The 24,816-nt window shown below is 40.4% G+C and overlaps 1 protein-coding gene across 4 annotated transcripts in view; it reads right to left on the bottom strand.

The window, feature by feature from the left end:
* The window catches only part of LOC146651204 (protein TANC1-like), a 116,830-nt gene that overhangs the window by 12,362 nt on the left and 79,652 nt on the right, over window positions 1-24,816 (bottom strand). For all 4 annotated transcript variants that reach the window (XM_085383438.1, XM_085383435.1, XM_085383436.1 and 1 more), the window contains 9 exons: window positions 22,798-23,079; window positions 22,352-22,506; window positions 18,831-19,062; window positions 18,554-18,720; window positions 11,394-12,001; window positions 7,739-7,847; window positions 7,379-7,501; window positions 5,937-6,173; window positions 520-705 (listed from right to left, as the gene is read on the bottom strand). In XM_085383438.1, coding sequence (XP_085239564.1) covers window positions 520-705; window positions 5,937-6,173; window positions 7,379-7,501; window positions 7,739-7,847; window positions 11,394-12,001; window positions 18,554-18,720; window positions 18,831-19,062; window positions 22,352-22,506; window positions 22,798-23,079 — 2,099 coding nt within the window. The remainder of the gene's footprint in view (window positions 1-519; window positions 706-5,936; window positions 6,174-7,378; window positions 7,502-7,738; window positions 7,848-11,393; window positions 12,002-18,553; window positions 18,721-18,830; window positions 19,063-22,351; window positions 22,507-22,797; window positions 23,080-24,816) is intronic.

Consider the following 24,816-nt stretch of genomic DNA (forward strand, 5'->3'; position numbering starts at 1 on the left):
ACGCGCATTCAAATAGTTGAACTTTAAAAGGGTCTTTTCTGCATGCAGGTTGACTTCACTTGGCCCAGTTATGTTATTCTAATCCAGGCCTTGGGAGCCAATTCCAGCTAACGAGGGAGTCAAACTAAACCTTGAGTCTACGTCTCACCGGGGCAGCTGAAGGTGCTGCACTGTTATCGATTGTGAATCTACATGCAATTCTGAACAGTACTTCTGGCTTTGAGTCATATTCACAGAGAACGCTGTGTGCTCATTTTTATTTTATATATCTATAGTTCCTTCTGATCTTTAAAAAAAAAAATAAATCAGAAATTCTTTGTGAAGGCTGTTGTGAAACCATGCAAGAAAGAAAAGGTCTTGTCTCACTATTAAAACTGGAAAAACCAGGATCCTGTGTGGCTTAAAGTATGTTTTTTGTACATCCATGTTTTCTTTCTTTTGTAGCGAGAAACAGTACAAAAAAAAAGGGCATTTATGTCTATGGATCTGGTAAAATACATGCATGTGTGTCAGTCAGACCTGTGTGTGCCCCATGCTCGAGGCTGCAATCAAAGCCTGCTGCAGAGCTTTGCTCTTCAGAGAGCAGTCCTGCTGCTGCCCCTCAGCACTCCATTCTAGCTCCAGCAGGTACTGGATAATCTCAAGGTGTCCTCGTAGGGCAGCATGGACCAGAGCACACTGGCCACTCTTATCTACATGATCAACCTGGCAAAAAGAAGATTCTTGGTTTTAATAAACAGAAACAGCAAAAACCTGTGAGGTAAATATACCGTATGCATGGTTCAGACGCATTTTTCAAATTTAAGTAATTTTTACGCACTTTCAAAGTCCATTATCAAGCTTTTCCAGTACATTACCAAAAAAAGAATGAATGTTTCAATTTGCATTACCTCAATAAGACCATGTAAAAATTGAAACAAATCATCTTAGGTCGACTTAAAAGTCCTTTGTTCTCCTTTTGTTAAAACAGAGAAAAATGCACCACACGAAAACACTGAAAAAGGAAATGGTTGATTTATATGCATATAGTGTACAAACTCAAAACACATATTTCTCTTAAAACAGAAAGATGTGCAAATGTGAACAAATCAACTTAAAGATATTCATCTCCACTTGACAAAAAACAACAACCACACAAAACAAGAAAACTGCACAAATTAATAAGTCTTTAATCATTAATAATAATTAATAATTTTTGTGACACAAAAATAGGAGACAGATGTTTGTTATTTTAACTAGTTAAGCACACATGCCCAGAGAAATGGGGGGAAAAGGGAGGAGACCACGTTTAATCGATTATAACACGAGGTCAGAAATATAAGTGCTGACATGAGTAGTGTCCACAGAAACCTCTGAATCTCAGCTAAAAACTCATGTAAACCATGTCTACAAACACCAAACAAAGCAAAGACACCAGACAGTTAAAAGAGCAGTTACTGCACCATGAATCTGTGGACAGGTAATATCCATATTTTGATTTATGATTTTCTGGAGTTAAATGTGAACCGAAGCATATTTTCAAACGTGTTATATGCTATAAAATACTTTTAAAAATTAGGTGAGGGAAATAAAAAATCATTTTTTCTATGTTTGAGTCACAGTAACTTTGACATAGTAACATCTGCAGTAATATTTACAGCTCTGATGACATCTCACCAGTGTTAGCTTTATTTTGACACCAAGACTGTTTACACAGAGTTTGTAATTGCAGAGAAATACATTTATTTTGGTCATTTCCTTTTCAAGCAGGAAGCTCACCCTTCTTGGTATACCCTTTAGATGAATACAGAGTTTTTAATTAAATACATTTTCTTTAAATAATGTTCCCTTTTAGAAAAAGTAGGATAATTAAAAAAAACAAAACATTTATTATAGCTCTGTCACGTAGAAAAAAACCTGTCTTTTTTCTGTGGTCTGTTATATAACATTAGGGGTGTTCGTGGCAATTAACTTTTTAATCGACTAAGCGGGTCAAGTAAGAAACACTTAAATATTAAGTTACATTTGAAAACTGTTTAAAAAAAACATATCCCCATTCCACATTCCAAAATGTCATGTGACAATCTGATTGGCTTAGGAGTGATGATGTCACAAGGATGTCACAAGGATGTCACAAGGATCCTTTGAAGTTTTTCTATAAATAGGGGTGAGAAACAGCAATTTTCAGTTCGTTTCTTCGCAGCCTTTGTGTTTGCAGCCTTCAAACGTTCACTACAGAAAAATTTGGAAACCTCTCAGAGTCATCGGATACAAACGCCAACATGTATCCAAGATTACGGCAACCGAGACAAAAAGATTTCGCCGCCTCTCCTTCCACGCGTGGCCGGCCAATTTCTCCAAATGGCCTCTTATCCATCCAAAGGGCATTACAGGAGAGTAGGAATGAAAACAACCATCTCCAGAACAAAATTCGACAAATTGAAGAAGAAAAACGTCACCTGGAGAAGAAGTGCTTACAGATGGAAGCACAAAACAAACACCTGGAAGAAACACTACAGCGCCAGCCCGACATCAACATTATTAATGAGGGCTGGGGGATCAAGTTTGCTCAAGCCAGAGAGCAGATTGTATCCCTCATCAAAGAAAACAAGAAAAAGAGCGCTGAAGTTAAAGAAATGTCCGAGCAGCTTCAAGGCAGGAAAGCGACGATTGATAAAATGGAGTGGGATCTGCAATACATGGACCAAATGAATCACCTGCTCCAAAGAAAGCTTGATGAAGCTGAAGAAAAAAATAAAGAAGTCCTCCAACAGAAGGAACAACAGGACACAAAGCAAAAAGACCTGCAGCGCGAGCTCCAAGGCATGCAGGAAAAGTACAGAATGGTGAAGGCAGAGTTGGAACAAACATTGGTCCAAAATAAAGACCTCCTTCAAGAGAAAGAGCAACAGAAAGAAAGACTGCCAGAAGAAAAGTGCATTATCAAGGACTTTGAGAGTAAAAATCAAAAGTTGCAAGGATTCTGTGATGAACTGAAGGTCAAAACAAGTGAGCTGGAGGGAGAAAAGGAAACACTAGAAAAACGATGCTCACACATGCAGAAAAAGATTGATCACATGGCCAAAAACAACTCAGAGCTCATTAAGGGGATATTGTTGGAATTCAACAACTTGAAGCGGGAAAACACAGAAATGCAGGCCCAAAAGCAAAAACAAGACAAAACGCATGAGGACCTGCAGTGTACGCTCCGCGATATCCAGAAAAGAAATGAGCAGCTAGAAGGCCTGCACAAAGAAGATCAAGTGAGAAATGCAGACCTGCAGAAGGCAAAGCTGACACAGGAGGCAACATCCAAAGACCTCAAAGAAAAGCTTGAAGAAACACAAGCAACATTAGAACAGGTGGAACAAACATGCAAGAAACTAGAGAGGCAAAACACAGAAACCATCGATGAGTTGAGAACCCTCATCCTGGACAAAAAGGCGCTCGTGGAAAAGTCCATGAAAAAGAAGAAAAGATTCTTCAGCTTTTTCCGGTAGAGGGACAATACTGCTTCTTCAACTGATGTAGCCTCGTCTTGCTCCACCTCTGTTCACCCCCCCAACCAGTCCCGGCAGTTGACTGCCCCCTCCTGAGCCTGGTTCTGCCGGAGGTTTCTGCCCGTTTAAAGGCAGTTTTTCCTCCCCACTGTCGCCTAGTGCTTGCTCAGAGGGGATTGTTGGGGTTTTCTCTCCTCTACCTTGTTTCGTTATTTACTTGTTAACTTTTTGCTCTTACCTCATTTAACCTTGTTTCGTTATTTACTTGTTAACTTTTTGAACTTACCTCATTTAACCTTGTTTCGTTATTTACTTGTTAACTTTTTGAACTTACCTCATTTAACCTTGTTTCATTATTTACTTGTTAACTTTTTGCTCTTACCTCATTTAACCTTGTTTCGTTATTTACTTGTTAACTTTTTGAACTTACCTCATTTAACCTTGTTTCGTTATTTACTTGTTAACTTTTTGAACTTACTTCGTTTTACCTTGTTTCGTTATTTACTTGCTTGTTTAAATTTTTTTTCAACTTATCTAACAAAATAAAACAGTTGAATTTATCCTTTGAGTATTGTTCATCTATTCTTTACAGAGTTTTTCCAAAACACTTTCAAACATTCAGATCTGTCTTTCATTTTCTTCTTGAAACCTCATGAACGGTGAACTAAAAACTCTGGAACATGGTTTGAAACACTGAAATTGTTTCAGCTGAAACTGGCAAAGTCATACGTGCGTGTGTGAGTGTCACAGGTGATATGGTGTCATTAGTCAGGTCATCATGTTTAGGCTCATTCACTCCAGAATTATTTAGGCCAAATCTTTAAAACAGTGTCACTGCACACACATTTTAATCACACAAACGCAGGATTAATTCTTTGCAGTATTTTATCTGATTTATTATGAGAATGTCACGCCTGATCATTTGCACCCACAACATCAAAAATGGGGGCAAAAGGGAGGAGATCACGTTTAATCGATTATAACACGAGGTCAGAAATATAAGTGCTGACATGAGTAGTGTCCACAGAAACCTCTGAATCTCAGCTAAAAACTCATGTAAACCATGTCTACAAACACCAAACAAAGCAAAGACACCAGACAGTTAAAAGAGCAGTTACTGCACCATGAATCTGTGGACAGGTAATATCCATATTTTGATTTATGATTTTCTGGAGTTAAATGTGAACCAAAGCATATTTTCAAAGGTGTTATATGCTATAAAATACTTTTAAATATTAGGTGAGGGAAATAAAAAATCTATTTTTCTATGTTTGAGTCACAGTAACTTTTAAAGTGTTTGTGCTAATAACATCATGTACAGTAAGACAGACATGGAGAACAGCACTGACTGGGAGAGCCTTTGAACAGATGACATTCAGTTCAATTCAACATATAAGACTTTAAGAATGAACAAGCATCTAAGTAAAATCTATTTATTTAGTCTATCATCTGTGATATTATTATGTACAATTATAATGTATTGTTCACCTCTCTTAAATAAACAGGCAGCCTTAATGTATGAAATATTCATTCATTAAAACACTAAAATTTGTCTGTTGTCTCAGTGGCTGATAGTGCCCACAGGCATCAATAGCTTGAAATAGCTTGAAGCTATTTATAATTTTTATGTTTAATGGGTGGGTGCTCACGATAAACAGATTTTGAATGAAAGCCCGGGAACTTCAGTACCACAAAAAGTGGCTATTCTCTGTGCCCATATGGATCAGTCCCTCTTATTACCATTATTCCCTTAAGCCTCAAGTTGGCTAGTTAAGTATCAGACTAACGTTTAAAGCTTTTACTTGAGTGAAGTAACTCACATTACTGCTACTGCTAAGTAATGTTAGCTATGTTTACAGCATATACCATAAAGCACCATGCCATAACCAACTACTGTACTATCACACTCAGTGCATTTCTCCAGCACGTTTGATAGCTAGCAAAATAATAATAATAGTTTTAAAATTAGCATGTGTTATGTACACATACTCGAAAATTATTTACTAGGACTCACCTGTCATGTGACTCAGAGTGCAAATTCCACCAGTGTCGTTTTCCATCAAACACTCATTAAAACAGCAACGTCAAGTTAGTGCACTCATCCCCAGGGGGAGGGCGGGGTCACACATTGAAACAGACTGGCACGCAGAGGTGCAAGGCAGACCAGATGGAGAAATTTTGCTTTCACACTTTGTGACTCATTCAGTTATTTGTGGTGAATGAAATATGGTTTCAACCACGTTTAAGCACCACATCTAAAATTCAAGCACTATTCAAACCTTGAAAAGACAATATTTAAATTCAAGCCTTTTTTAATGATTTCAAGCACCCATACAAACCCTGCATATGAAAAAGCCAGAAATCCAGAAAGATGGCCAAATGAAACCAAATGTCTATGATCACAAGAAAACTACATCAGTAGAGTTGTCAAGTAGTCACAATATGAAAAGTCCTCACCTTAGCCTCCTTTTTACAGAGCAGCATGACTTGTCCCAAGTGTCCTGCAGCAGCTGAGAAGCAGAGGGGGCTCATGCCGTTTTCTGAAACAACATCCATGCTGGCGCTGAACTCGAGCAGCAGTGAGACAATTTCCTGGTGACCGAGGTGACACTGGACGCAAAGCACTGGTGCGTTGTTCAGTACTTCTGTGCGGTAATTCACGTTTGCCCCTCCCAGCATCAGGAGACGGCTTACCTGATCATACAAGCAAAAAAATAAATAAAAAATGCAGAAAGCATTCACGTTTGAATATTTATTTCAAGGTCTTTGCAAAGAAGTGAATTTTTTATCACATGTACTTAAAGGTGAAAGAAATCTGAATTAAAAATAAATGTTATTCTCTTAAGAAGAGATGACTGTTTAACTATTTTACTCTTTATTGGCTAAATTATACACTTAAAAATGTGAACTACCACCCATGTTTGAGCAGCAGAATTGTTTCCATTACTCATTTTATGGCTCATACAGAGATCAAACTTCTTATTCTCATCTTCAGATTTTTCAGACGGCAAATGAAACGGCCACATTCTAGCGAATGCAATTATCAAGTGTGGTATTCGCTTTCATTACGAGTAAATCAATAATAAAGGCCTAGTCAAACAAAACCAAAGAGTGAAATGAGTGTTTGACGACAGGAGATGAAAGTGTGTGTTATTTTCTGGATCCTCTGTAGCATAATTAACCCCCCCACCCCTCCCCCAGAGGAGAGAATAAGGTCATTTTGTAAATGTCTGTTTGACTAATACTACACATTTATACAATAACTCACAAACAGACACCAGGTGATGGAACGCCCTCTGAAACAATAACACTAACGGCAAAGAAGTACGGAGGATAATTTTTCTTCGAGCCAGAATGCATCATGCTGGCAGAACAGCCTTTCCAGGAAAGGCCAAATGATTATCGCCCTTCGAAACACGACTGAAAAGCAGTACACAGGAAGTTGGCTCGTGCGCGAAGCTTATTAACATTTACCTGTCAAATTATAATTGGACACATTAACAATATAAAAGGACAGCGGTTATTAATAAAACATTCTCTGCGTGGAGCAACATTCGGGGATTAAAAGTGTAACTAAAATCTAAAGAAAGTTGCAGTTATTTCTGAGATGCATTTGCTTTAAAATGACCTAACCAGTGTATATGATTATATTACTCCAATGTAACAAAAGGGTTATGAAAATGCTGAAAATTGGATACATATACTGTGTGTTTAATATATAGTGTTTAAAGGTTTCCTATATCCCCTCAAGAAGCTTCTACTTTGCATTTCAACAAAAGCAACCTGTTGCATTTAGGCATTTCAGGTTATCAATAATGTGTTTTTTTCATCGTTAGCTAATAAGCCGATTGTTCTGCATTCAACAGACGCGCAGGAGCAAACCTGAAGCAAAGGCTTACCTTGACATTAGGTGTGTAGAGGTTCCTCAGGGAGGCCAGGGCTGCAGAAAGGCCGTCAGTGCTGCAGTTTATCCACAGAGCCTGAAGGACACTGGATGACACGCCTGTCTTCTTGCTCAGACCCTGCACGCACGCCGATGCATAAATGCATGAGTAAATACACAAACACACATATGTAAAAACCAGCGAATCTGAGGGGCATAAGCTGTCAATGTTGCTTTCCACATCCCACGGCTTATCCTCTGGTGAACCATTGTCACAGTGCATAAATCAAGAGAAAGTGAACACCAAGAAATTCCTGCAAGGGATGGATTTCAAATAAAGATGAATGCATAGACCACGTAGGTTCCACATCTATACCTTGAAGATGTGTGCTTTGAGTATGTGGTGTCCCAGCTCCATTGTCTGCTGCCGATTCAGTTTCCCCTCTTGGCGCGATAACATGAAAGCCATGAGAGCGTGACCGGTCCTGGGTTAGAAAACAAGGGAACAGATAGGATACTCAGTCGTCAACAGTAGGAATGATTGTTCCTCTGCTTCAAACGACATGAAAGTACTGATTCATTCTGCTGATGACGAGGAGCCTGGCACTGTCATGGAGAACTATTGTATTCTGGAGCTAGTGTGAATCAGCTAAAAATGTTTGGCAATGACCCTCTGAACAACAGGGGGGAAGAGTGTCACTGAGGCACTAATTAATGCAGAACTTCATTAAAAAGGCATGCATGATTGGGAATCCCTTTGATCTGGATAAAAATCCTCTCTAGTTGTGCCCAGGCACAAACAGAGAGGCAGTGCAGGAGGCTTTTGTCTCTCTGTGCATCTCCTGCACCAGACTACAAGCCTTTGTTTTTTTTAATGATGGAGCTGGAAGGCTGTGAATGACCAGAATACGAAGCTCAGCTCTCGTCCGTTTGGAGGCATCGCCGTGTGAGCAGAGGTGAGCAACAGGGAGGAAAAAAGTGACATCATTCAATTTATGAAGTGTGAATGACTGAAATCTCTCATTTGCGTGTGGCTCCAGCATTTCAATTAGGTAAGCACTGCAAGTACTGCTAAAAGAGATAAGCCTGCCTCGCATTGCAACATGCAATATCTGCAAAATGCATAGGTCAGTACCCCCCCCTCCCTCACAAAAAGCACTATTTATTAAAACAGGGCAAATCAGTGTGAGGCTGCAAGACAACAAAAAAAAAAAAAAAAAAGCACTGATCAGGAGTCAAAAGTTGTGCGGGTGATCTACTAACAAAGCACAAATTCATGAGCACAGACGCAGCAGTTCATTTTACCGATGACCAATGCAAGCTGCCAACAGCAGCGCAAATTAGTGGGTTGCAAACAAGCAGATGAGGGAGCGAGTAATCCACTAACAACTAGAGCAGGGCGATATGGCCAAAAATATTTATCACGATATATATTTGAAAATTTGCGATAACGATATAACCGACGATATAATTGATGCGAGACAAAATACAACTCCACAACATTACTAGCGCAAAAAGACAACCTTCCATTTATTTTCACTTAAACAAGAAGCTGGTTTTTATGTACATTAAAGCTTTATAAAAATGTAACAGTGCAAATGCAAATTCCTTGCTGAAAGTTTAACCAAAAGGCATTTCCAGTAGAAATGGGCTGACATATCCTGAGCATAACCATGTATAATATCCACTGAAGTTAAAAAGAGGTGCTTTGCAACATTAAACTGCAGTGTGCAGTAGTATTTTTCGCACCATAAGGTGCACGGGATTATAAGGCACATTAAGCGAAACAAAGCAGTCAGATAAATCAAACTTTATTAAACTCATTCTTCTTGCTTCCTCCACTTCTGTACCATTGATTCATTAATGTTGAATTCTCTGGCAGCTGCTCTATTCCCATGTTGTTGCAGTATATTAATGACTAACCTCGTATTGTGGATGGATTATCTCAGTTGTTCTCCTGACTGAAGTTTGGTCCGTTTACAGCATCCTGCCATGCGATTGCATTTGTCTCTAACCATGAAGAACCTTCACGTTAACTTTTATAAGTGGAAAAGTGTTAGTGTTTGTCCTCCAGCTTCACTGTTTATGTTATGCTAACATAGCTGTGTCGCTAGCGATTACGTAGCACATCATTATATACCAGCTAGCCCAACTTCAGTAACCCTACAAACGTCACTGCTGTTTAGTTTCCTGTCTTCATTTATGTTGGAAGTGATAGCAGAGCTGTACGTTTGATTTTTTTCAGAAATCTCTCCGTCAGAACATGCAATATCATGCTTAGGTAACTAGCGAAACTAGCGAGCTAACTTCCGCTAGCTTCCTGCTAACTTCTAACTCCGTTAAATGTAATAACTTTTGTTTTCATGGATGCCTGGAAGTTAAACTTTATAGTTACACCTGGTAAAGCAGCAATGCTGATCGTTTTATTAAAGATGAAAGAATTTAGACAGTTTTTAACTCTAAGTGATGCTGCAGTGTTGTTTGACCTGAAGTATACGGAGTTTTGGACCCAGATTACTCCCAGATTTAAGAGCATCTTAGTCCGACAAATATGACAATAACAACGGCCGCTTGCATGTTCTGCAAAAAAAATGTGCTTTGTTGTGTATCTGACGGACAAACACCAAACCAGTTCCACATCACTGAAGTTGCACCATTTTTACAAACCAATTCTGGTTCATCTGTTTCACTCAACAATCGGCCATGTGCGTATGAAAACAAAGGCACTGCGCATGCGCGTTTTACTCCCATTCTATCGCGATATTTCATTTTCCTATCGTTGCCTAACATTATACCGGTATTACCGTGAACGGTATAATATGGCCCAGCCCTACTAACAACGCTGGTGCGGCTTGTTATTTGAAATTTGACAATTATAATACGGTACCAGCACATGTGAACAATTCAGACCGGGGAGAGGCAGTGGAAGGAGAATCGATGTGTTTGATATGAGGGTGAAGTCTGCAGTCAGGCATCTGAACTCGGATGAATCCTGACAGCTCCAAAAGAGCACAGGATTTATCTGCAGAGGTGCTGCTTTATTACAAACAGCTTCACTGTATCAAAGGTGCATTCTGAGATGACCTTTTGAATGTGCTGTACGTCGCAAACAGGCCTTGTGCTAATGAATTTAGTGCTGTGATGTGTCTGTAAATGCTCACATCATCACATCACTTCACACTCAATTTTTTTTCTGCATGCCGTGTGTATTTTTTCCGAGACAAAGGAAGACTTTGGCATGCAACAAGCTGACACCAACAAACAGGACTTCAGGGAGTCTAATGTTTCTGCAAAATCTCAAATTACATTCAGTGAAGCCTGAATGTCATTGTTGCAAGATTCGAGCATTAATCTAACATGCTTCACTTCCACAGCTGTATTCTCACATTCTCACAAATGTTATGCAATGGAGTCATTATGCAAGAGAAGACGACTCGAAGAAGTGAAACAGCCTGCTTGAAATCTGATCTATGATGTTGCAGGACTGCGTATGCAAACTGCTGACTAAAGGGGTTTATTTACAAATGGAAGCTTTGGTGCAGTCTGCAGTGTTTATTATGGACCGATTTCTGCGCAGATATGTGAAGAAAAACACTGAATTACTGCCTCTAATACATCCAGAGCCAGCTATTCTCCCCTTCTGCAGACATATCCCACGTTAAATTCTGCTCTCCTGCATTAAAATTGAGGACCGGAAATAAGCAGGACACTGCTTTAAACATTTTAGGTAAGAACTTTGTGACAACCGACAGGATGGACACCAAATTTAGGCATGATTAAAGCTGTCAGAGACCTAAAACAACTAATTCAGAAGCACTCTGAGATGCAAAACTTCATTCACATGAAGACACGTTTATCATATTATTCTGCAGCATTAGTTGTACTTTTCTTACTGTCCTACATGCCTATTTGTGCAATTCAAGAACCTTTTCTAAATGCATTACTGAAACATACGCAAACTCTAAATGCATTACAGAAGCCTGCAAACCAAATTGAGAGCTGCGAAGTTATTGCATTAGCAGAAAACTGACCTGGGGTCACAAAGGAAGTCCGTACTCTCTCCATCAGCTCTCCACACCAGCCACTCTCTGAAGGAAGGGTGACAAAACATGCGCGTCTTGTCCCTCCGTTTGATGAGAAAGCACGAGAGCAGCTCCATGCGTTGCTGAAAGTCCTCCCATTGTAGCTCCCCCTGGACGAACCCCGCGTTGATGGCGTTGAACAGCTGCTCGTCAGTCAGGGGGTGCAGCGAGGCGAGCGATACGTTGAGGATCGGCAGTGAGCGCTCAAAGGCTGAATTGGTCATGAATTTCATGTTACACTGTAACTGGTACAGTTCTGCCAGTGAAACAGGCACGACTTTGTAACTGGCACTTTTGATCACGAGGTGGCCTCTTTCAAACAGATCCAGGGTGAGTTTGAGATACAGGTAGGACCCTTGGCTGCGGGAGATCAGGTGGCTACTTAGCTTGCCGACTGTGATAGGATCGGCCTTGCCGTTCAGGCTAATATTGTTCATGATGTCCTTGCTGCCGTTGATACGATACTGGATATATGCGTTGAGGTCATTGCTGATCTCTTTGTTGTCAGAAAAGTCATCCAGGGAGATTTTGGAGAAGGGCAGGAGGCTGGTGATCTCCTATTGAAGACAAGATAAAGACAGAGCGTGACATAAAAACATACATCTGAGCTTCAATGTACTATTAAAGTGTCAATGCATGAAAAAAAGTAATTTGGTGCAGTGTTTGCATTACAGACACAGCTGTATTACTCAATACCACAGCCAATAAATAAATAATTTAATTAATTAAAAGCAAAAATATTCTTTGCATCCTGAGCTGCCATTAAGAAAAACAAAATCTGCCTGTGTACGTGTATTATCAGAGGAGTTTCTTTGAGCAGTGGGGAAGCAAGCATGCTGAGCTATCAGGCCAAAGCAGACACTTGTTACTGTTCAAAATGTGGCTGTGAGGAAAACAGGAGTGGGGAAACTGAGTATTAAGAGGCAGGGGATGGATGGGATGGTAGCTAGCGGGCAAGCAGAGGTCTGAACTAGGGCTCACATTTCAATCTGTGTCCCAGGGGTTGGAGAAATCAATGCACCTTAATCCTCCAATCCTCTGCCTGTCTGAGGCTAGAGAAACATTGCCTCCGCAAGATAACATTTTTCCTCTCCCTCATCATGAGAAGGCAGCGCAAACAGACAAACACACACAAGCACATGTATGCACACGCTCAATAAAACATACCGAACACAATCCACAAGATTGGGGGGAGGGGGTGCAAACAACACCTCAGAGATTGTCCAGATATTAGTCTAGCAGGCAAGGGCCAATATATCGAACCCTTCCTCCGAGGTGAGATGCTATTTGTCTGTTCAAAGCACAAAACAATAGCGTGACAATTTCATCTCTATGCACAACTCGGATTCTGTCTGCAAATAAGAAACATTTCATGCCTTCATATTTTCTTGTCTTAACAATGCTATCTTGATTATTCTTCCATGATTCATTTTTGCTATGCCCCGAGTTAGTCAGGCAGTAAAGCAGATAAGCTTTATTTATTCACTGAGGGGTTTTTTGCAAGAGACACCTGAGTACAAGCGACAAGTACAAATGTACACGCATAATATTACAAGTATGAAGTGATAATGCTTTAAAGTCGATCATTTAGTGCTTCCAATTTCAAGCTAAATTGCAGCTTATACAAACACTAAGCTGCAGAGTTTCTGAACTTGTAGCCGAAAGCTTAGATAGCAAAGCCATACACACACAGACGCAGGTTTACCGATGGCTTTTGCATATTAATGATGGCCAAATGGTTCAGATAACTTACAAAGCCGAATGTAACCACTGTCTGCACTGAATGGCAATGCTGCTGACTGCTGTGTCCAGAGCTTTAATGTTAGGGGAAACGGTATGAGAATACAGCATGGAGTGTACAGTTTGTGCTTTTGATCTTTTGTAGGAACTTGCTCTAAAAACTTTTGAAGGAAGTAGGAACCATCATCATTAGCTCATATTTCAGTTTCAAGAACCTTTGAGTAATGCAAGTGTATGGTCATTATAGTCTATTGCATGGAGCAGGACTGACAACCATCATGTCCAAACAACATTTTATATACATTTTCTTTATTTACTGTATTTATTTCTCTATTTATTTTATTTTGAATGCTGTGCATGGTCCAGTTATCGTAGAATATCTTCAGTTTATCATTAATTCTGTTATTAAGCATTGTGCTGTCGTTATGTGTCATGGCATGTGGTTGTACGCAGCCCTGTTTGTTCATTGTTTTCATTTTGAATTCTGCTTTTGTAATATTTCTCATCACGTCCCACCGGACATAGAGAATTCAATTTTGGAATTTCTTTGTGATTTTGCAACCATTTCCTGCATCTTACCCAAATATGTGGACTCGTAGGCCCCCCCCAAAAAATAAACAATAAAAAGAGAGGACATACAGGGTTTTTCTGCAAAAGACTGCCAACTCTCTTAAAAACTATTTAACTGACTTCTGTTACATTTTTGGAAAATTAGACATTTTCATGACTAACAGCCTTTCCATTGCACTTAAAGGGAACTTACTGAACATCATAGGAGCCTGATTTACAAAAACATTGTCAAACCGACTCCGAGGTTTTCACATGCGAAGTCGTCATATAGCTCCCATTAAAACAACAGTGCCATTCGATTCATTACTGCAGACAACTGCTAAGTGGTTACAGTGGGAATGTGAACAAAACAGAAATATAACAAGAAAAATATGATTACAAGAAAGTAAAAGACACATATGGCATGGTTAACAATGTGCTATCCTTTGCCACAGACCAGCATGTGCACAGGATTCACTAACAGAGGTTATAAAAAAAAAACAGCTACTGTTACATATGCCTTAAACCACACGTTTCCTTTCCAGCACAGTTGTTACTATGAAATCTACCACACGGACAACAAAAACACATCTCCGATAACCGACTGCAACCTTGTTGTTGTTGCTGTTCTTGCTTTGCCAGCCTCCAGGTGGCTAAAAACGTCACCCTAGCAAATTCACACAAACAGTAACTCCCTCTCATTAAACACTGTTTCACTTTGTCAGAAGACATTACAACACATATGTTGCAGTGTTCTGCTTATGTATGTATGTATGTATGTATGTATGTATGTATGTATGGATGTATGTATGGATGTATGGATGTATGGATGTATGGATGGATGGATGGATGGATGTATGGATGGATGTATGTATGTATGTATGTATGGATGGATGGATGGATGGATGGATGGATGGATGGATGGATGTTGCAGTGTAGTCGAAATGTATTACTTTAAGTGCAGTCACCTGGAACATCTTTCCACGTCAAAAAACCAATTCTAATGCATTAATAGAAGAGCATAAGAGGTGAATACAAAATATCAGCGCTACAATATATTGATTCACCACACTGACAGGGCCTTGCCTGAATTCTTAATAGCTAGGCTGAATTCACTATATAGTACAGCCCACACTGATGGACAACACTCGACCCTGGCTTCTGACTGAGCAATAATAACTCAAATTCCAGATGTCAATCAAAAACCCCATTATTATCCAAGGCTCAGTGCTTTCTTTTTTTCCCCAGCAAGGAAAATAAGTTTTCATGTAGTTCATCAGTAGTGTCAAAGCCTCAGTTGTCAGCAGCGTGAATTTAATCCAAGTCCATAGCATTTCTGGAACTGGTCAACCTAGTGTCAGCTCAAAGTGACTGACTCATCTCTCTCCTGCCCTGCAGGTCATGTGTCTCAATTCTTTCCTGAATGTTGCTGGATATGCCTGACTCTGTAAAGAGTAGAATAACAAGCGGGAGCAGCTCAGGAAACACTTGTCAAAATGTAAAAATGTGCAGGGTCTGGTGACAGTGAGTGAGTGCCTAGAGAGGTGACGGCATGTCCAGCTAGACATTTGTTAAAATGAGAGAATTTTGATTCATTTCTTTTCTAGGGTTGCCACAGTGTTAGATTTTTTTGATTTAGGATATGAAATGTTCTGGTCAACAAATCAATAAATGTGTTTTACAGTGTTTTATGGATTGGGACACAGGGCCAGTGTGAACTGTAAGTGCAGGAGGACTGTTGGCTACAACCGGCATACTTTTTTTTCCTGCACTATAAGCCGCACTTAAAATCCTTTAATTTTCTCAAAATTCGACAGCGTTGATGCTTTATCAGGTGTAACTATTAAGTTCAACATCCAAGCATCCATGAAAACAAAATTTATTAAATTTAACGGAGTTAGAAGTTAGCTCGCTAGTTCCACCTAAACATGATATACATGACTAAGAGATTTCTGAAAAAATTTAAATGTACAGCTCTGCCGTCCCTTTCGACATAAATGAAGACAGAAAACTAAACAGCAGTGACATTTATAGGGTTACTGAAGCTTGGCTAGCTGGTATAAAATGATATGCTAGCGACTAGGGTTGCCAACTCCCTGAAAAATAAATAAGGGACACCTCGTGGCCAGGGCCGGGCGACCCAGTTGTCTTCACCCTTCCCAGTGTGGTGAATTTTCTAGCTCTTTTTTTGTGTGTGAAATTATTTTTTTAACCCTTTGACTTGAATTTGATTTAAGTAGATGTGTATTCTTTGTGATATGAACACATGTGAAACAAATGATCATTTAGCCATTTATTTTTAGCTCAAAATGACAACATTAACACAATAAAACAGGTCTCCTTCTTAAACAGAAGCCTGTCATGCTTAACTTTTGAGAATATAAGTAAATCTTTCTTTAAAAGAACTCTGTCCTGCTTAACTTAAAATAATAGAAAACAATAGAAAGAAAAACATTCTTGTAACAGTGCACATTTAGTGCATTTAGTACAATTGGCTTCAGTTGAGGTATTATTTCAGCTTTTCTAATGCTAATCAGCTGCTCCTGTTTGTAAACCCGCTTGTTCCCATGATTACGCATCATAACTCATCATCATTATTCATCTATGTATTACTTTTATGTATTAGTCATCAATTTGTTGTAATCATCTATCCTTGCAGTTGTTTATTACACAAAATAAATTATATTATCACACTTCTGGCCACATAGCGCTGATATTCATTGCACATGCCCATATTAACTTTTTCCAGCCAGGTGTTTTCCTTTTCCCATTCTTCCCTTTCTCTGAGGGGAACAAACATTGCTGCTCTAATGCTGGGCTTACACCGTGCGGTTTTAGGCCCATTTTGAGCCGATTTTTGAGTGATCGGACCGATTTTGGCCTTCATCGTGCATCGTGTAGTATACGTGGGGTAAGGAGAAGCGATTAACACCTCACGACCAGCTCCCGATCATCAATCGCTCGTGAGGTTCTCACCACAGCCGCTCACACTGCTCGCGCGCAAACACGTAAACGTTGGTGTAAAAGATGGAGCAGCACGGCTGTGCAGCGTGTGATCTGGACACAAGCGACGGAGGCACAACTTGTAGAACTTTGGAAAGCTCATCCGAGCCTTTTCGATGTGGCATCACAAAATTATCACGACCACAACAACCGTGAAAATAGTTGGATTTACACTGCTGCTCAATCACAGCTGCCTGATGAGTGTTTTTCATTAGCAATTTAGCAAAGTTGATGGTGGTGGTTTGTGTGTCTGTGTGAGTGTAAGACTTAGAGAGAGAGAGCGACAGATTTTCTGTTATAACCTTCATGTTATGGAGGCACAGTGTGAGCACTCAGGTCGCATCAGAGCATCGGGCGGTATAGTGTGAGAGTACATCGTGACCTACCAACTTCTAACCCCTGCGAGTCAATCGTGCAGTTTGAGCAGGAGCTGAATAACGCGATTGAAAAAAATCGCACAGTGTCTGCCCAGCTTTAGGTGTACTGTCGTCCGAGACTTGCACCGCCGTGTCGGCGTTTGTTTCCCTGTTGACCATGCTTCTTGTTGTGGTCATCTGTTGTCTTCCGGTATTTTCTCCGTAAGCGACCTTTCCTCGACCAATGAGATTAGCGGTAATCTGAATTGTCATACTCGAATTGTCATAAGTGTGCTGTCAGCTCATTGGTCACAAAGCAGGAGAGGGGCTGGGAATTATGTTTTCAAACAAAGCGTTAATTCCATTAAAAGTTATAGACTACTTTTGATTCTCACTGTATTACGGGACAAAGTGCGTCCCTTATTAGCTCAATACGGGACGTGTACTTTTGTTTCGAAATACGGGACGATTCCGTATTTTAAGGGACGGTTGGCAACCCTACTAGCGACACAGCTATGTTAGCATAACATAAACACAGTGAAGCTAGAGGATGAAGGCTAACTTTTTTTCACTCATAAAAGTTAATGTGAGGGTTCCCGAGGGTTAGGGACAAATGCAATCGCATGGCGGGATGCTGTAAACGGACCAAACTTCAATCAGGAGAACAACTGAGGTAATCCATCGACAATACCAGGTTAGTCATTAATATGCTGCAACAACATGGGAATAGAGCAGCTGCAAGAGAATTCAGCATTTATGAATCAATGTGGATTGGAGGAAGCAAGAAAAATGAGTTGACTTATCTGACTGTTTTGTTTCGCTTAATGCGCCTTATAATCCGGTGCGCCTTATGGTCCGAAAAATACAGTATATTAAGTAAGTGAAAACTAGCACTAATAACATTAAAATATATTAAAAGGTAAGACTGTAAAAGCACTTAGTTAAAGATGCTTAGTTAAACCAGCCTGAGCAAATTTCATTCAATTTGTATAAAAAAAATATAACAACAGAAGTCTTGAGTGTTCAAACTTTTTGATAAGCTTCAGCTCAGAGCGCTTGGAAAGCAGATAGGAGAGGATAAGAGCAGACACGAAACTGGTAATTAAGTTAAGAATCAAGCCCTTAACAGCTTGCCTGTATCCAGTACTTCACTCAACAGTGTAACAGCCAAACTGCACCTGTGTGAGTTCATTGTGGGAAGCGAGTCTCTGAGTGTGTGAGAGAAGCAGCTGCAGCAACAGAAGAGTGAATGCCATTAGCAGTAGTTACTTTAATCAGCCGTAAAGTGTGCGGATAAGCCGAGTAGTTACCGAGAGGGAAGAAAGAGTGATAAACTTTTTAAAACTAAAACTCATCACCAGTATAATGTGACATCTGTAATTCTGACTCGAGGTGATTATAACAGTGAATATTTTGTCATCTGAGTGAACTCAGAGCCATGCTTTATAAGTTCTTTCTTACCACCAAGTTGATTCGAACAGTGACAACCAGTTTTAGCCAGGAGGGGAACTTGGCAATGATTTTTGTGATGAAGGATGCAATGGTGTCTCCATAGTCTGGTTTGTGGAACTCTGCTTCATTCAGCCCGTCTATTAAGATTATGTAATCTTCCTCTGGAATCCTTCGCTCTGCAAAGACATTTACAAATAAACTAAATATTAAAATACTATGAAATGAGATTAGTGGTCTCATACACGATGAAAATGAAATAGTGCAATATACAACTACAGTGTTTTACCTTTCCGAAGGTTGGCCAACGGTTCCAGGACTCCTCTCCGGAAAGCAGCCATGGGGTCTTGGACACAGGAGCGCAGACTGAGCATGCTCTGGAGGTGGGGCTCTTTCAGCAACAGCTCCCGGTACGCACTCAGTTGATGAGCTCTGCACAGAAGGGCTGCGATGCTGTGCACAAATTCTGGGACCAAGCAAGTGTACGTGTTATCTGCCTGGCAATAATGATAAGCCACCACCTGGAAGACAAAAGGAACGAGAACAAACGCGAGTGAAGCCATTGCTTTTTGAGAATCAGGAAGAATTAAAAATATGATTCACTGACTGATGGGTACATTTGATAACTTTAAAGCGTTTACAAACACCAACATCTCTGGTGACTGAAAAACTACCATGACAAAGTAAGTAAGTGAGGCTTTTGATACCAACAAGCCTCCATAAAACTACATATTATCTCTACAATGTCAAAGACATGATTTTATCCTTTCATTATTTCACACAGAAGGGATGATGAAGAGATTGGGCAACGAAAGCTATAAAAAGAAGTGAGTAGATCCCAGGTGGATATCTAAAGGTAGAATCTTCTGTACCTGAGCAGGTTTCCGCAGCATTCAAAGGAGGTCTGATTTAAAAGGAAAATGTAGGGACAGAGGTGGAGAAGAAGGAAGATGACTGTACTAATTACAGTCCAACCTGGAGGAGCTGACACACTTCCAGGCCCACAGGAGGAGGAGCAGGTGATCGGTTCCTCTGACGGCTCAACCTCAGCTGTTGCTGTTTAGTTCTCCACAGAAAACCGATGACCAGCTTCTAGAAAAATGACTAAAGCCTCAAGATATGAGACTTTTTTTTTTTTTAACATTTAGCATCAATAAATGTTTTGGACCCAAACTTCTCCCCACAGCACAGATCTAAATGCATATTTATGGTTCTTTCTTTTTCAAATAATAACATATAACTCACATGCCAATAAAGGCACAATTAAAGCTAGCGCAAATTAGAAAAGAGGGAGGTAAGATTTTAAAAATTATAGCTGAACTCCCTGGATGTATATAACCCATCTTTAGTAAGGAAAACATGTGACATCCAGTCAGAAGATGGACCAACTGAAACAATAACACAACCACTGATTCACATCTTCTCCAGAAACTGTCAAAAATCACGACCACCAGAATTTTTCTCTGATGTTATGCTTTACCCTAAAAGCAGCAAACGTCTGAGAGAAGTCCGAACACTCCTTTCTGTCATTTTTGCGTCACACGTTTTTTGAGCTTCATCACAAATGTGACATAACAAAGAGGGAAACTGATATATTGAATGCCTATTATTGTACAAAGTCAAGTAACCTGCTGTGTGCATGAACACAACTCTTAATAAGCCCCCTACTGCAGTGATGATTTAATTTAGCATACAAGTCACGCAGACTACCGCCTCATCAATGAGCAATACGAATCTCGACACACGATGATGCAAGGCTCTGCAGTCAAACCTCGGTAGCTCATCTGCTGGCAAAACAATAAATGCATTTTCAGAAATGTTACCTAAAGGCACGTCTCGATAATAAGAATAAAGCAGAAAGGGTAGTAGCCTCAGTGCTCCTGTTATGAGACCACTTTTAAATCAATGATTAAAAAAGCACTGGCAGAATCTGACAGAAGCTGCTCAGCGGTGCATCACACATCACAGGAACAGAGCCCCTGTGAAGGCGCCTATTGGAAACACTTTTCACCATAATTGGCTCAAGAGATACTGCTTGAGTTTCACAGACATTTACATGAAGCTCACTGCATTACCCTAGCTGTCTGGTGCATGAACTGTCCCCTTTGACAGGGTCACTAATTAGGAGGCCTCCCTGACAGGATAAGAGTATTAAATTCTAAAGGTGTTAGAAGGACAACAGGTTGTAATCAGTACCATTAAACGCAGCAGAATCAGTAGGAGACGTCACATCCACTGAGAAAGTCCTTCACAAAGCTGCCACCTATTAAATTACCTTACAACCTACCATCACAGCACTATTCAAACTCAACTGACTACAACAGTGGATCACAAATCTTCTCTGAATCCCGGTGGCCCCCAATCATCTTTATTAGACCTGCTACAAGGCAATAGCAGTGCCAAAGTCATCAAATGGTGCTTTTAGCAAGCAGTATTTCCAAAATGTAGTGAACGTGCACCTGCTATGTGACTGAACCCTCAGCAACACAAGAAGAGGTGGTGCGAGTAAAGATGCGGGAGTGAAAAATCGACAGAGAAATTTCAGTGGAAACAGAGCGAACAATTCCAAAACTAAAATAAAAGAGTCGTAGGCAAAAACCGCACACTGCTTAGTTGGCGTGCATCGAGAGAGGAACATTTTAAAGTGAAACATCGAGGACTTGTCTGTCCACTTCACAAGTCTGAAAGAGAAAGATGTGCAGAAATATGCTCAGTGTCTGGTATGCATGTTTGGGGGGGGGGGGGGGGGGGGGGGGGGGGTTTCGGTCACAGACAAGTGGTTAACAATGTTACTGACGGTGTGGGGGAGTAACAGAACACACGTAAAGCTGTTACCGTGCAGTACTTTATATCTTGTGAAAAATGTTGACAAGCTTATACAAGAAAACACTTAATCTTCTGCTCAACAGCGCTGACACTAAATACTGCCTCTCTGGGAAGTTTACGACTTTATTTTGCGATCCTTGTAACGCCAGAAAAATCAACAGATGGAATATTCATCTGTCAAAAAAGTAAGCACTGTCCTCAGTAGTCAGTGTTGCTCCGCTTCATGGAATTTTGAGGATCCTTATCATGTTCAAACATCCCAGTTCAACACTTGAACAGGCGGCCTTACAATATATTTAAGCACCTATTTGAAGTTGACACAGGAACGGATACCAACCAGTAATTAAGCAGTAGTAGTGCCATACATGTCGGTATAACTGATAGCCGCCTAGATAAATGGTGTTGCTATTTGAAACGTGTGTTGATGTTTGTAAATTCCTAAATGACGTCTAATATTGATGAAGCTGGCTCTGTTTGACGTTGGTGTGTGTTTACATTCTGTGCTCTCAGGTCATGGCTGACAGGGCTCGCTGTGGGTTGTTGCTCCCTGAGGAGGTTCTAATCACTGACTAGTAAACTGCAACCTACCCTTATTGTTATGTATAATTTTATGCATCATTCAACAGAATATATCACAATTATCTGTGGTCACTATTAAAGAGGAGTTTTCAGAAGTCAGACTGAAGCTGTTGTAGAAGTACTTGGTAAAACCTGAGATGCTTTTTGGTCGATTTTCCTTCTTTTTCCTTTTTTTTTTTTTTTTTTTAAAAAAAAGAAAGGAAGAAACAACAAATCCATCCATCAAAAACAAAAAATAATCTACTCACTGTTGAAAATTGTTAAAATTACTTTTTTTGATCCAGTGCACACACCAAACATTTTTTCCCTGAGTAAACACCACCATAACTAGTGCAATCTTTTTTCAGCTTCTTTGATTCCTGCTTCTTTGTTACTGTGAGCTCTCTTAGATGTTGAAAGGCGCACCTTTGCAGCCAGGCGTTTGACAGCCTCCTCCCTGTGCCGCTGCATCTCGGGAGTTCCTGGGCAACTGCTGGTCCTCAGTGTGTTGGCAGCACTGGATGGTGGAGTGGGCTGTGGAGGCTGGCTGAGAGGAAGTTCTGTGCTTTGTCCTGGGCCAGCTGGAAGACATGCACATGGTCACCAATATATAAAGTTATTACATTAATATAAACTAACATCTCTCTATATATGTATATGCTAGCATTAATAACATTAGTTGTGTGTGAGGGCATTCTTTTGTAAGGTAAATGTAATATTAGTCAACTTGATTTTATATTGCCAACGAATATATAATTACTTCCCTCCCACACTTTGCAAGCTAATGTTGAAATGAAATTATAATAACATTAGCTAAACACGAGCAGTTAATGTAGTGCTCACATCCAAAGGCAAATACTAAAACTAATTACTTTTCGGGGAGGCGCTGGGACTGTTGGAGGCGATCTGACGCATGCGTCCTCCATGGCAGCTCAGCGCCACAAGTCGGGAGATGATGGCCGTCTTCCCATAACCCACGCTGCCCACCACCACAGCACCGTGGTTCTCTGTGGACTCGCTGGCCTTCAGGACATCTTCCAGATGCTGAAAGAGCCAATCTCGGCCCACAAACACAGAATCTGTGGTGATGCTGGGAACCTCGAACAGCAAAGGTTTGAGCATGATGTCCACGGGTTTGTAGGGAGCAAAACGCGCTGAAGGAAACGGGAAAAGAAATGAAACAGATTAAAATTGTTTACACTACTTCTATTTTTTTCCCCATGTCTCCGGGAAGTTAACAAATGATTACTTCTTTTAAATGCTGGAAACTTTACTGTAATAAATCGTTTTCCGTTGCAGTTAACCTACAAACATGCTTTGAGCATCTCCCGCATTCTTCTTCCCAGAAGGAGCCACATACATGAAAAACCCTGAACACTGTAGAGGATACATTTTCAATTAAGTGGAATCAGAGTGAAGACCTGAAAGAGGACTCTTATCTGGTCTACTTCAGCACTAATTAGATCTCATAACACTTGTTAACTAACATCACTAAATGACTGCTACCTTTAGTGCTAATGCGCCTTTCAACATTACAACTATCACTGCTGTTAGCTGCTAGTGTTTTCACCTTGCGAGTTTGCCTGTGTTCACAAAAGCCTATTGTAATTGGAGGGGCAGTTGAGAGTGTTTATATTGGCAGGTGTAGGTCTGTTTATGTTTCTAGTGCCCTACAATGAAACCAAAAAGCGAACGAGCTGGTTCTGAGACACTTGAAATGATCACCACCTTCTACTATACCAGCAAAATAAGTACAGTGTTTGAAAAACTAACTTGAGCAAAAGGAGTATCGACGGGAACTAGAAAAAGAGTTATCTTTTATTAACCTCTCTTTATTGGATCCCCTTAGATTTCAAATCCATCTTCTTGAATATAAAGCCCCTAATGACCATGACTTGCTTTTTCAGTATCCTAAGCCGGAATGACAAGCAGAGGCTAAAGCTGCTTCGCTCCTGTGGAACCAGCTGGCTGTTTAGGGTTGGGAGCCAAACCCAATCTCTAATTTTAAGATTAGCCTCAAAACCTTTCATAGATTTATAGTTAAAGCTCGCTCAGCTAACGTCTGAATCACCCCTTACTTATTATGCTGCGACAGGCCTTTGCTTTCAGGAGGCCTCACATGGTGCACCGACATCCTCACCTCTTCTCCATTTCATTGTTCATGCATGTCAGTTTGTGTATTCTCTCTCCCACAGTTGAAGCTTTTCTCCTTCTCATCTTTTTTTCCCCCCTTTCTTTTCACTCTCCTCTCATGGCAATCAAACGAGTGCTGCTCATCCCGAGTCTAGTTCTGTCGGAGGGTTCGCCCAGTCAAAAAGGAAGTCACTAAATGTTGCTCAAATCAGAACTGTAAGGTCCTCAGCGTACTAGGTTGAGTTTCCTAAGATGGCACATGTTGGGATTTTTGCAATATATGAATACAACTGCAATGAACTGCACTGAAATGTTGACCTACTGTTGCAAAATTTAGGTAAAGGTGGTGCCATCACACCCAAATCTGAAAAACAAATACCATAAATCATATAGATAGGGCTGGATCAGCTGACCCTGAATCCTCCCTTAGTTATGCTGCAATAGGTGTAGGCTGCTGGGGGATTCCCATGATGCATTGAATATTTCTTCTTCAGTCACCTTTCTCCCTCAAGATGTGTTAATAGACCTCTCTGCACTGAATCATACTTGTTATTAATCTCTGGCTCTCTTCAACAGCATGTATGTTATCCTGTCTTCCTTCTCTCTCTCCAACCGGTTGCTACAGATGGCCGCCCCTCCCTGAGCCTGGTTCTGCCAGAGGTTTGTTCCTGATAAAAGGGAGTTTTTCCTTCCCACTATTTCCAAAGTGCTTGCTCATAGAGGGTCATATGATTGTTGGGTTTTCATCTGTATGCGTT

Source organism: Rhamphochromis longiceps, linkage group LG16 (genome assembly GCF_057381845.1).
Source record: "Rhamphochromis longiceps isolate RC_006_pf linkage group LG16, R_longiceps_female_GT1.1, whole genome shotgun sequence".
NCBI classification, from domain to species: domain Eukaryota; kingdom Metazoa; phylum Chordata; class Actinopteri; order Cichliformes; family Cichlidae; genus Rhamphochromis; species Rhamphochromis longiceps.